General features: G+C 39.4%; 2 protein-coding genes across 2 annotated transcripts in view; both read left to right on the top strand.

Annotated features, from left to right (window-relative positions):
* LOC107107220 (store-operated calcium entry regulator STIMATE-like) overlaps positions 1 to 528 on the top strand; it is a 57,502-nt gene extending 56,974 nt beyond the window's left edge. Inside the window, exon 8 of the mRNA XM_015407480.1 lies at positions 11 to 528. Within this exon, the coding sequence (XP_015262966.1) occupies positions 11 to 127 (117 nt within the window). The 3' untranslated portion in view covers positions 128 to 528. The remainder of the gene's footprint in view (positions 1 to 10) is intronic.
* Positions 529 to 7,478: 6,950 nt separating this feature from the next.
* Positions 7,479 to 13,346, top strand: part of MUSTN1 (musculoskeletal, embryonic nuclear protein 1) — a 15,264-nt gene continuing 9,396 nt past the window's right edge. Inside the window, exon 1 of the mRNA XM_015407479.1 lies at positions 7,479 to 7,661. Within this exon, the coding sequence (XP_015262965.1) occupies positions 7,653 to 7,661 (9 nt within the window). The 5' untranslated portion in view covers positions 7,479 to 7,652. The remainder of the gene's footprint in view (positions 7,662 to 13,346) is intronic.

Genomic DNA, 13,346 nt, shown 5'->3' with positions numbered 1-13,346 from the left:
CTTTCCCTAGATCCTTATTTCAGCAGATGATGAAATGGAAGAGTCTGATGTTGAAGAAGATCTTCGAAGACTTACGAATTTAAAGTCTATTAAGAAAAAGAAGCATCGATTTGGTCTGCCTGTATGACAGATTCTGTAGCCTGTAAAATTGCAGGTTTTTATGACAGGATTTTCCATGGTCAGTGGATTTTCACTTTGCATCAATATGCCTATTGCCTGGAAACTGATTCAAGAAAGATCTGTAAACAGAATGCAGAAGGTTAAACAATGTACCTGTTCAGTTGCACTATGGAAACACTGACCAAATATGCAAGTCTTACCAGGTGTGGGAAAATACTGGGCAACAATGGGATTTGGATATGACCGTTCAGAAGAAACCATGGAACATCACCGTTTCAGCCCTGGCTCCTGAATCAGGCAGTTAAAGAGATTTGGAAAGAGACATCAGGATTAACAAAATTTGAATCAGTATGTTTTATTACTAAAACTGGCTTTTTGCAACTTATTCCTAGAACAGAATAGTTTTATGAACACACATTGTAATTTAAGATTATGTATGGGTTTATTTCTTAAAATACCTATGGAACTAATAGGCAGAACAAACATTTTTGTTTTCTTCCAAATGTTCTCTACCCTGTTCAACTTTTATATTTAAGTTATATTTTCATACTGGGATATTTAAGGATTCTCTTTGTCAGAGAAAAGTGATGCTGTTACTCTTTGCATGCAGTTGAAAGGTCAAAAGATTTGCAACAAAATTTGTATTCATTTTTTCTTATCACATAAAGGAGAGTAACATGGCGACAAAGGGAATAATGGCCTGGTAGCCACTAGATCTATGTAGCCTTGCGTTGGAATGCTGTACAAGCCTGACTGAACCAAAGGCAGTTGTGTGGTGGCAGTGCTTAGTGGGTTACACCACTGGTCAGTTCTGCAGTGTGGGTAGCCCTGTGCACTTTAGCCTAAAAGCAACAAATATTTGCAGTGGTTTGTCAGTTGAACATTTAAGAAGCTTACACAATACTGGTTTCTTAAACTTGCAAGTCTTCTGATCCCACATCTCAGCTACCGCATAGCTGAAGCAACATTCCTTTTTTTTTTTTTTAAAGAACGGTTCCTTCAGAAGAGGACATAGCACAGTTGGCCCTTCATGTGTCCAGCCACTATAAATGGTGTTGTAGCAGGAATAGTAGTACTGTCCCATCCTATGGGTGTGTATTTGGGGTGAGTGGGTCTCATATTCAGTATGATTTAGTTGTCTACTATCAAAGTACACTAAAAATCACCACTGTTCATTCCTCAGTTTCCTCAAGAGGAAACTAACTTCATCTCTGGCTGATTCCCCTTTTAAGTTGGAAGTAAAGCAGAGGTACATTGGAATGATTACATTAACCTGCCGATTTCAGCTGTCCAAAGGTTATTGAAAATGTCTTTCATTGGGATCCTTGCGCACCCAACTTTAAGTGACTGCATTATATTTTGAAGCCAGTTACCATCTGACAGTTTTCCATGCTCGTTTAAATCTGACATGGCATAAAACAGCAAAAGTGGTTTTGAAACAATGAGGGGAGCACATCTGTAACTTATGGTATCTGGGTATCAGACTGTATTTCAAGCCTTAAAATACATTCACTGACAAAAGTTCCAAATGTTTCAGAGATAACAATTTTTTTACCGTTTTTATGTGTAGTTGGTCTTAAACATGGTAAGTTACACTGGATGCTGGTGTTGGGGGCAGTTGGGCCTTAGGAGATAAGCACCAAGGTGCTCCCTTTATGCTCGTCTAATATAGCATTGGCAACATTGGCCTCACTTATCTTACTGCCCATGTGAGACTCTATACTGGGTGTTACATTTCAGAGCTATGTACTGGCTGGTGTTACTTTGTTCTGCAATATTCTTAAAATATGTTGTTACTTGTCGGTGTTCAGGTTAAAAAAAAAAAGGGAGAGGACCCATGTTTGTTTAACTGAAACCAGGTAAAGCCTCTGTTGTGGGGGGGGGCGTCCCTGATCAATGTTGCCCCCTAACTTATTATTGTTACATTTTCACAGAATATTTGAATGTATGAATTACAGCTCTGTCAAGTATTGTACACTAAAGCAGGTTCTGTCACACCTTTGTGAGATTCTTTTCAGTATGTAGGAATGGTTGATGCAATTTTGGAAAGTCAGGAAGACGCTAACAAACATTTGTTCAAGGGTATAACAGGCTACAATTGGGGGTGGGACTGACTTTGTGGTAGTGAAGGTACAGATAAATGCCTGCTATTCTTAGCACATAACTGGTTGAATCCAAAAGCTTATTTAATTAATTTTTTCCACTGTTTCTGTTATGTAAAATATCTGTTTTTAGTCTTAGAACAGTGTATGTGTGGGGAAGGGTGTTGCTTAAAAAAACCCAAAGCCTTAATTGTGTTATAATTATTTTCATAGACTATTGTATGGAATAGCACCGGGTGCTCTCCAGCAGCTTAATTCAAGGTTTTAGGGACGTTATTTTTTTAAAAAGATACACTCTTTTGCTTTCATCAAGTTGATTCAATGTCAGAAGGGCATTTGTTCTGGGTGTAAAACATCAAGACAAAATAAAGCACCAGTTGCCAAAATCACAAATTTAAAAATATTCAGACCCACAAATTTAGCCATTGTGTACTTAATGAATAAAAATAAAACTTAGTGAATTTCATGTAGTGTAGCTTTCTCTGAGCCTCCCCCCCCTCTCTATTTTCCTAACTGCCTCTCCAGACTTATACTCTGAGGACTGTGGGACCCTTATGATCAAAATATGCCACAATACATGGGTCTGCGGTGAGGTGAAGGAACTTGGAGTCCTCTTCCTCCTCCTGGCAGCCTTGTGCTATCGGAGAAAAATTCATCTTCACCTGATTTCCTTTCTTGCTGCAGTCTGACATACTGTGCTCCATTAAGCAGGGCATGAAAAGGATGGCCAATTCTGTTATGTCCACAGTGTCAGAATTATACTGTGCTGGAACTACACTGTGTCTGTACATGGAGGTCCTATATAAATATCCTTATAGCCATTAATAATAGACATATTCTGCAGGAACTGATCTCATTTTTAAAAAAAGCCATCTAAGCCCATGGCTATCACCACCTTATGTACTGTGTAAAAAAAATTATAAAATGGATTACATGTCATTTTTGTGTCAACTTTCTAGTAAACTGTTGGATTTATTAAATTGTGTCTGGCCCCTTTCCAAAAAAATACAGAAATGTAATCTGAAAAATTGACGTTTTCCTGCATTCTAAAAGTGTTACAAATACTTAGTGCTTCATTTTGTCTTGTGTTTAAAAAGATGAGAGTGTATTGGCTTATTCTTCAGTGAGTTAACATCATGACAGTTTTTGGAATATGACAAATTAGGCAAGGTATAAATTTGCCCCCCAAATGTTGCAGTCATTTGATTGCTCAAGCTGCTAGGTATGTAAAAAGCTCATCACATAGAAGTGTACTTCAGTGTGCATTTTTTTTTAAAAAAAGGTGACTAATTTCTATTCCATTCTGCTCTCAAAATAGCTATACAGTACACTGCTGAGTTTGAAAGTAGTAGCTTTCCTTGCCAAATAGATGAGACACTGAAATCAAATAGCTGTGGCTTTGCCTCACTGACTGAACATGACAAGTGCCCATCATGATTATTTTAGAAATCCTGTGGTCATTATGCAGTCTTCATTTTCTGGCTTTAACGTACTAAAGTCTCCTCGACTGTCTTTAAGTGAAATGCTTTATCTTAATGTTGTTAACAAATTATGTTACAAGCTTCTCTTCAGGGAAAAGACCTCATACTCGTTGACTTATGAACTGAACTAGAACAATGCAAAGTGTTCTGTATACATTCCCTTAAAGGCATGCGCTTTGTATTAATTTTTTTATCTATGCCTTTCTGGGAGGGAGGGGGACAGGGGGGTGTTCGGGCTTAACCTTCTCTGTTTGGAAAGTTGGGCATCTGTGCCCCTTGTGCATGGCTAATCCCAGAGTTGCAGTGTCTGTGCAAAAGTGGTAGTGAACACACACTCACACATCCAGCCACATCGGATCGTAGGAGACTTGCAATACATCCAGTCTTTTAAAGTTTCCAGTTAAATGACCGTAAAGTACTATGGTTTTACAAAGTAAAACTGCAGTATCTTGTTTTTTAAAGAAAGGGATTGTCTTTATAAATAAGGGTTTTTGTTTATTTCAAATGAGAAGTGTGGGGCTCAAAAATAAGGGTGAAATATGCTCCGTGAGGTTAAAGATGTGAACCATGATGCCCTCTGGATCATATTGTTTAACACATGGTGTTGAATTAAAATGGAAGGTTGTGATGTATTTAAATAATGGTTTACAATAAAGTTTTGACTTCATACAAATTTGTCACTTCTTGTATTCAGCACATGACCCATATATTAGCTATAGTTAGGATGAGTTCAATTGCTGGTGGACACTTATAAAAAATGAAATTATGTATATCCAGGAAGGGCCACCATAATGTATATGTCAAGCAGACATACTGGACTGGGTTTTGTTTTTGCTTTGGGGTATACAACATTTTGTTCCTGACACAGAATGAGCATGTGGATAAAGTGTAAAACAGAACAAAACCCAGGCTATTTTATAGCTTACTCAAATTTTATAGAGTCTGCAGCTTCATTTCTTCCTTAGGCACAAATGGAAAAAGCAGACCTCTTTTCTCTTTGCAGTGTCATCATCAACCTAGGTATTACTAACTTTGTCATCAACTGCTGGATTTATAAACCTTAAAGCAACTAACTTACACAACTGATCACTGGTGTAATAGGAAGGATACCTCCTGAAGTGACTGAAAATTTGAGATTTGTGCTGCTGCTTTTGTGTTTGGTCTTGCTTGTGCTTAAGTATGAAATACTGTTTGTTTAGAGACCCACAAGATCATTTCTGGGGCTGAAAGAGCTACCGTAAACAAAACACAAAATATGGGTATGCTCTGTGTAGGGTATGCTCTATGTGGTGTTTAACTTTCTTAAAAAATTGGACACACACACATAATATTGTTGTATCACAGTCCGCTTTGGAAGGTCCCCTTAGTTTCAAAAATGGCTTGCCAAGAGGTGTGGCTGGCTACTTCACAAAGGCATAATTTTTAGTGTTGTGATTCTGCACAGTTAACAGATAACAGAATCAAGTAGATCTTGAAGTCTCAATGGTGGTTCTAACTAAAGTATATTTTAAATTATTTACCAAACTTCATTTGATTTCTAAAGATCAACTGGGGGGGGGGCTGCCTTAGTACTGCCCTGTCCTTGATCCAGCACTGGTAGCACTGATATTTACTGGGGAATAAGTGCCTCACTGTGGAGAAAAAATATTATGTCCTGTAGTGAAACTAACTAGACCAGAGAACGCCTGATACAGGTTACTTCCCAGCTAACAGTAGAATTTAGTCCATTTCACTACAAAGGGTAATTGGATACTGTAATAGAGAATGTTTTTAATTACAAGAAGAGTGTTGGACTAGCACCTTGGAGACCTGGGAGTTCCATGGAGTTCGATAGGTAACCTTGGGTCAGTCACACAGACTCAGTCTGACATACCTCATAGGATTTGGGGGGGGATAAAATTGCAATAATAGCTTTGTATGGCACCCTGAGCTTTATGGAAGAAGGGTGGGATAAAATACGTTGAACAAATGACAGTATTTTCAAAAGGTAAAAGAAGCTTTAGAAGTGCAGCTTTCTAAAAATCCATCATTCATTCACAGCCCTTGACTTGGACCCTTCTATGAGCAAAGGTGTGTATTTTTTATTTTAAACATTTATGTGCTGCCTTTCCACCCAAACAGCATCTCCAAAGTGGAGAACATCAAAACATTTAAAACATTAAGCAGCACTCAAGGTATAACAAGGCTCTTTTTGTAGAAAAAGCCCAGCAGGAACTCATTAGCATAATAGGCCACACCCAACAGCAGGAACTCATTAGCATAATAGGCCACACCCTGACATCACATCTCATTAGCATATTAGGCTACACCCCATGTTACCAGAAGTGTGGTCATCCAGCCACACCCACCTTTTCCTTCTTATTCTGTTTACCTTGTTTGTTGTCAAAACCCAGGGCTTTTTTTGTAGCAGGAACTCCTTTGCATGTTAGGCCACACACCCCTAATGTAGCCAATCCTAATGAGTTTCTGATGTTGGGTGTGACCTATTATGCTAATGAGTTCCTGCTGGGTGTGGCCAACTTGGGAGCCAGCCGGAACTCCGTTCCTGTGCGTTCCTGCCCAAAAATAGCCCTGGTATATATATAAAATATCTAAACAATTTGACAAAAGCGTACAGACATAAGAACACCCAGGAACACAACCAAACCAAACAAAAAGTCTTCACTTGCTGGCAGACAATAGAAGTTGGCAGACAAATCTCCTTAGGGAGGGAGTTCCAAAGTTCCCACTCATGCAAGGAGGGGAATTCTGCTACTCCCCCTGTGCCACATCCTACAGTTTTTCAAAAGCAAAAAGTGGGGAGGCAGCACAATCAACATCCTTTTTGAGGTGCGAACACTAAAATTGTTCTGATTTATTTGGATAATCCTATTCCTTTGACTCGAGTGTGCCTCTGAAAATCCATTTCCAAGACCAATCTGAGGGCAAGATGGTTTGAAAGTTGTGTTTCTTCACCCTGTAAGAACAAATAAAACACTTCCTTGGACAAGAACAAATAAGACCCTGTTGGATAAGAACAAATTGATTGTTTTATTTTGAGAAACAAATAGAGCTGAAATTCAAAATCATAGAATTCTGATATGCCTGTAGTGCCAGTTTGGTTCACACTAATAGAAGCCCTTGTGTCTTATATATGACTAACACCCTGGCAATAAGCAGTTTAATTTGGAAATGAAAGCCACACTAGATGGCATCATGGTAAAATCATGTCCCCAGAACCACAGTTGTTAAAAACAGGAGACAATTGGAAGACAAGTGCTTACCCTCCTGTACCAGCTAATTCTGTCCTGCAGATAGCAGATGCCCTGACTGTATTTACCTCAGACAGGCATACTTCCAGTTTTGGAGCCCAGCTGCAGGAAGTGCCCCCAGAGGGGATCTGCAGGGAAGATTCAGATGGACAGACATTAAGTATCCTCTCCTGCCCACTGATTCTCCCGTGTGTGCCCCCACCCCTACATGAGTATTATGCAGATGAGTTGAGAGACCTGTTTATCTTTTGGTATCTAGTTCTGCCCAGCTCATTTCTATGGGAATGACCATCTGCAGATGTATAAATGTAACCTAAAGGGAGCATCTGCAACAAAGCATTTGCTCTGTAAAGCTATAAATAGAGCCTCTGAGGGTTCCCTTGGAACAAGTACTTGTTCAAGCAGAGAGGACAAGACTTCTGCATCGTTCTACTGGCCAGCTGTCTTCTCTTGTCACTTGTGTGGTTCTTCTAGCTCCAGTTATCCAGCTTAGCAAATGCTACAGACTTCTGTCACTGCTAAGAATAAACCTCTCAGCAACAAGGCTGTGTCAACCCAATACACTTCAGGAACTGGATTGGGAAAGATGACCTGTTATAATGACCTCTCATGAATCTATATAAGACTCTGCAAGCTACCTCAGAGTTTGGATATTAACTAAGGGGACTACTAGATCTGTTTGTGTGAGTGCTGCAACCATGTCACAGGTATGTTGTCTTCTTGGATGTTGCATTATAATGGCTGGTAGTGTTTTTATTCTATCTGCAGCTTTAGTGTGTTTATAATTCTTGCTGCTTAATGAATACATATCTCACCAACTACTTTTAATTTCAGATTTTTTGCGCAGTGAGATTTATTTTGATTAATTAGGCTTAGTTCAGCCATGCATTCTTATGTGAAAGACTAACTAGGCAATTATTCTAAACAAGAGTATTTTGGGGAGAGCGTAACAAAAAATGTTAGCGTAGCTTTCTTGCCCCCATCCTTTCCTACAACCCAGGCTTTGAGACCAGTATTAATAAACATATTTAAAGCCTATGGTATGGTTGTTCTAATCTCGGTCACGTTTTTGACAGACTAATTTTAGGGTTAGGTGCATGCAGGATCAGTTCACCTCTACCTGAAGGTTGGTAGGAATGCCATTAAGGTGTGTTATGCCCAGTTGTTTGTGCTTATTGTTTTTAGAGGTGTAGTCTATGCAAAATACTGAGTGAAAGCCTTAACTGCTAAACAGCAATTTCTGTCTCTGGACCAAAGTTTAATATTGAGACAAACTCCTCATAATATTCAGTGAGGACTTAGATTCTAAAGCTGCATGAATGCAGAATATTTTCTTCATAGGGGTCCAAGTACAAAAAAAAATTTCAAAATGGAAAGGGTTATGCTGTAAATAGGATGAAAGGAAAGGTATTCAGAAGTCCCTGAAAGAAACTGCGTAGAGGAATTTGGTTCTGTTTACTTTCTCTTCATAGTGAAGCATAGCTGTAGGCATCTAAGGCACTCCTATAAACAAGCACTCTCTTCCCGTGATAGTCTCAGATAAATTATAGAACGGATTGTTCTGACTTGCAAGCGTAGGAATGGATTCTGCCTTAAAGGTTGCCCATAACTAAATTGGTCACTTCAGTAACATTAGAGATAATGCTTCTTCCTGGCAGCAATCGTGTTGTGGTCCTGAAGCCAGCAGACCTGCTGTTCTGTCAACTGCCGAAATGTTTAGCTACTTTGCTAGGTAATTTGGTGTCTTGGCAGAATGCTTAAATCTGCAAGTTAAACTGCCCTGTGAAGGCTGCCTTAAATTGTTCTATATGGTGGCTGTTATAACATGGTAAGCAATTCCTGTAGAGTAGCTTGCCACCCAGGAATATTCTCAGCACAAACGTCCAGATAATGGCTGAAGAAACTGGAGAAAAAGACCCCAGCCATGTAAAGCACTACTACTCCTCCCCAAAAAAGTATCCAAGTGGAGGTTGCCACATGGAGTGCTTTTAAAGAAGTCTCCATGTGGAATGGCTACCAGCCATGGTGACTAAAGGGAACCTTCACATTCAGAGGCAATAAACCTCTAAATCCCAGTGCCAGGAGGCAACATCCAGCGAAGGCCTCAGTCTCTGTGCCCTGCTGCTGGACCTCCAGAGGAACTGGTTGGCTACTGTGTGAGACAGGATGCTAAACTAGATGGACCACTGCTCTGATCCAGCAGGGTTCTTAAGCTGGCCCAATATCATCCTATACCAACTGTTTTCTGCCCAATGCTAAGTCCCTTTGTACAACTTCCCTTCTCCATGGCTACAAAACATGTTAACAGAATGGCTACCCATTGGTAAGGTAAAGGTAAAGGTTCCCTTGCTTGAAAGCCAGTCGAATCCGACTCTAGGGTTGCGGTGCTCATCTCCATTTCAAAGCCGAAGAGCCAGCGCTCTCCAAAGACGTTTCCATGGTCATGTGGCCAGCATGACTAAACACCAAGGCGCACGGAATGCTGTTACCTTCCCACCGAAGTGGTACCTATTTATCTACTTGCAATTTCTTGCTTTCGAACTGCTAGGTTGGCAGGAGCTGGAACTAGAGACGGGAGCTCACTCCATCATGCGGCACCCGGGTCTCACACTGCTGAACTACTGACCTTCTACAGCCTGCAGTTCAGCGTCTTAACCACTTGAGCCACCGCAGCTCCATTAGTACTAACCAGTGAAAATGCTCTGTATTTTTTGTATTTCTGTGTTCTTTGGCTTGGTATCTTGTTCTGCTCCCTAGAGAGCTGAGCTACTTTTGTTCCCACAGTAAACTGGAAGCAAATTATTCCCATGCATTCTTCATGAACCATTGAGAACATGTAGAAATCTCCATTACTGCTAACCTCCTGCCTGCTGAGTTTGTAAATCAAATAAGAGTTTGTGTGCCTAACCTAAAAGCTTCAGAGTTTTTGTGAAGGTGGTTTAGTATAATGTATGTGTAATCTTGTGTTCATGCTCATTGCTGCATATACCAAGATGAATACATCAGCCTTGTTCTTACCCTAGCAACAATAGAATGTCAGGCTTATATTGCCAAACTTATACTGGACAAATCACTTTGTATGAACCATGAAGAAAATCTCAGAGCAGTGGGTGATCTGTAACACAAAATGCATGAGTACTTCCAAATATGTACATGCACAAAACCTTACAGTTTCCATCACTACAGTTCTTCTGGCTGTTGAACACTAGAATGGTCCCTGTTACACCATTGTATCTTAAACCTCTGTGTGTACTCAGTGGGGAATCCTGATAGCAGTCCACACACTGAAGTTACCATAGTTATTACAACATATCTAACTTCAAAAGTCAAGGAAGTAGACTGACTATATATATAGCTACCACTGAACAAAACTGCTGTAATTGAAATTGACACAGTCCCAAGTTGGAATTCTGTTTCTGAGTTGTACATTAACTTTTAAAAGTCCAAGGATACAGATGTTTATTTTCAGGAATCAACAAGAATTATATAAATATAGACTAATTGCTTCAGGAGCATTGATTGATACATTGAAAGAACTGGCAGTTCTCAAGAAAAGTATTTTGAGTACATGTTCCAAAAACCTAGGAACCAAAGCATGTGGCTAAAAGCTTCTGGATCTAATCAGTTTGGAATTAATCTATTGTTAGAGTCCACATGTTGTTTTAAATTTACTAAGGATATTAATGTGAAGCAGTCAGTAAAGCTGGCGACTTCAATAATTCATTGAAATCTGAGGAAGAAGATTTGTCCTCCTACTCTGCTCCTTCATAAATGGAACAAAAGGCCATTGTCAATTAGTGTTAATGAAGTATTACATCTCTTTCTAAGGATTTTATGAAGAACTTTATTAAAAATCAGTTTTATCAGGTAGTTTAGTTAAGGACCAAACTAATGGTCTTGAAGACATTAGTTACCTTGGTATCTGAAGATATAAACATAGAGCCAACACAAAAACAGTTAACATCAGAGGACTGAATAGGTTCTAGATATGTGAATCTCTACGAAATGGAATCTCCCTCTAAAGGGATGCCTGGGCAACTGTGTGTGCATAGCAGCAATTGTAAATGGAGGTGCAACTATGGGATAGAGGCAGATTTCATGGAAATAGTAGAATTTGATCAGCAGCAATCTTTTTCTCCACATAAAGTGTTACCTTGGAATGTAGCTGGATGGAAAGAACAATCTGCTGATGATTAGTTTTTAAAATATTTCTGTTGGGCTGAATCCTGTGGAACATTTCTGCTCATGCAAGAATTCTTGCACAAATGAATGCAAGAAAGTCATTGCAAGTAACCCTTGCACTGTCAACATGACCATATACTGTCCTGTGCAACACACAGGACAAGGAATACTGTCCTGTTTCTGTTTGTGCAACACAAAGCACAAGTTATATTTCAGCATACACCACCCCGTAACCATCTTCTTTGACCAAATCATATTGCACTTCAAAAATAGTCTTTTGATTTTTGTACATTTTCATGTTGCTATCACTTTGCTTAACAAGTTAGAGGAGATGCTGTCAAGTTCTTCAGAATGCTGTTTCATGAATTAATGCAACACACAAATAGGTATTCTCACAAAAGTTACTGGTTCATTAGAGGATATCCTTATTTATAGAAGAAAGAGCATGCAATGTAATACTGTTAAAGGAAGAATAATCTCCGATTCCTTCCAAATCAATACTTTTTCAGCTCAAAAAGGTTAAATATTGATGCCATGATTATTTCATCAGCCAAAACAAGGGAAAAGCACAGTGTATGAGATTGACAAAACTGTAAAATACTGTGTATAATTAAACCAATTATGTCTATGTTTTAAAGAGACTTACTATTCAATAATAAACAGATTACAAGATCATACTAAAGGCCTTTTTAATGTTCCCGTGTTAGAATTATAGAATTAACATGATTCAGTACTCTCCCATTGAAAATCAGGCTGAATACAAGTGGAGGTTGCCATGTGGAGTGCTTTTAAAGTCTCCACATGGCATGGCTACTACCCATGGTGACTACAGGGAATCTCCACATTCAAAGGCAGTAAATCTCTGGATCCCAGTGCCAGGAGGCAACATCAAGTGAAGGCCTCAGCCTCTATGCCCTGTTGCTGGACCTCCAGAGGAACTGATTGGCTACTGTGTGAGACAAGATGCTGAACTAGATCGACTACAGCTCTGATCTAGCAAGGTTCTTATGCTGGCCCAATATCATGCTAAACCAACTGTTTTCTGCCCAACACCAAGTCTCTTTGTACAACTTTCCTCCTTAATAAACTATTGATGGCATGTTACTGCTAGTAAGTTAATTTATTTGAGTATTGGTTCTGATTGGAAGACTGTGATATAATTGCGACTGTGAAGAAGATCCGGAAACATCTATACAGCCTTGGATGCATGTTGTCTCTTCATCAACACTTTTTGAATCCTTAGAGACTGGTGCTGTTTCAACAATTATGGAGTCTAGAGAGACTGTTGTACATCATCATTTATTGAGTTCATAGAGACAGTTGGCACTGGATTGGCTTGTGGTCTTTATTGGAATTCATTTGAAATCAGCCTGCTTTTTCAATGTGAGAGTATTGAATCATGTTAATTCTGTAATTCTAATCCTGGAACATAAAATATTGCCTTTGGTATGATTTGGTATGATCCACTTCAGCCTGCTTTTTCAATGTGAGAGTATTGAATCATGTTAATTCTGTAATTCTAATCCTGGAACATAAAATATTGCCTTTGGTATGATTTGGTATGATCCACTAGAGAAGGAAATGGCAACCCACTCCAGTATCTTTGCCAAGAAAACCCCATGGACAGTATCAAAAGGCTAAAAGATATGACGCCGGAAGATGAGCCCCTCAGGTCAGAAGGTGTCCAATATGCTACTGGGGAAGATCAGAGGGCAAGTACAAGTAACCCCAGAAAGAGTGAAGCGGCTGGGCCGAAGCCGAAAGGACGCTCAGTTGTGGATGTGTCTGATGGTGAAAGGAAAGTCAGATGCTGCAAAGAACAATACTGCATAGCAATCGGGAATGTAAGATCTATGAATCAAGGTAAGCTTGATGTGGTCAAAAATGAGATGGCAAGACTGAACATTGATATCTTAGGAATCAGTGAACTAAAGTGGACAGGAATGGGCGAATTTAACTCAGAAGACCATTATATCTTCTATTGTGGCCAGGAATCTCGTAGAAAAAATGGTGTGGCCTTTATAGTCAACAAGAGTGTGCAAAAGTCAGTACTGGGATACAATCTCAAAAATGACAGAATGATCTCAGTCCGAATCCAAAGCAAACCATTCAACATCACAGTAATCCAAGTCTATGCCCCAACCACTGATGCAGAAGAGGCTGAAGTGGACCGATTCTATGAAGACCTACAACACCTCCTAGAACTAACA

Source organism: Gekko japonicus, unplaced genomic scaffold (assembly GCF_001447785.1).
Source record: "Gekko japonicus isolate JY-2015 unplaced genomic scaffold, Gekko_japonicus_V1.1 scaffold728, whole genome shotgun sequence".
NCBI classification, from domain to species: Eukaryota; Metazoa; Chordata; class Lepidosauria; order Squamata; family Gekkonidae; genus Gekko; species Gekko japonicus.
The sequence above is the reverse complement of the archived record's forward strand: the minus strand, read 5'-3'. Positions and strand labels throughout refer to the sequence as shown.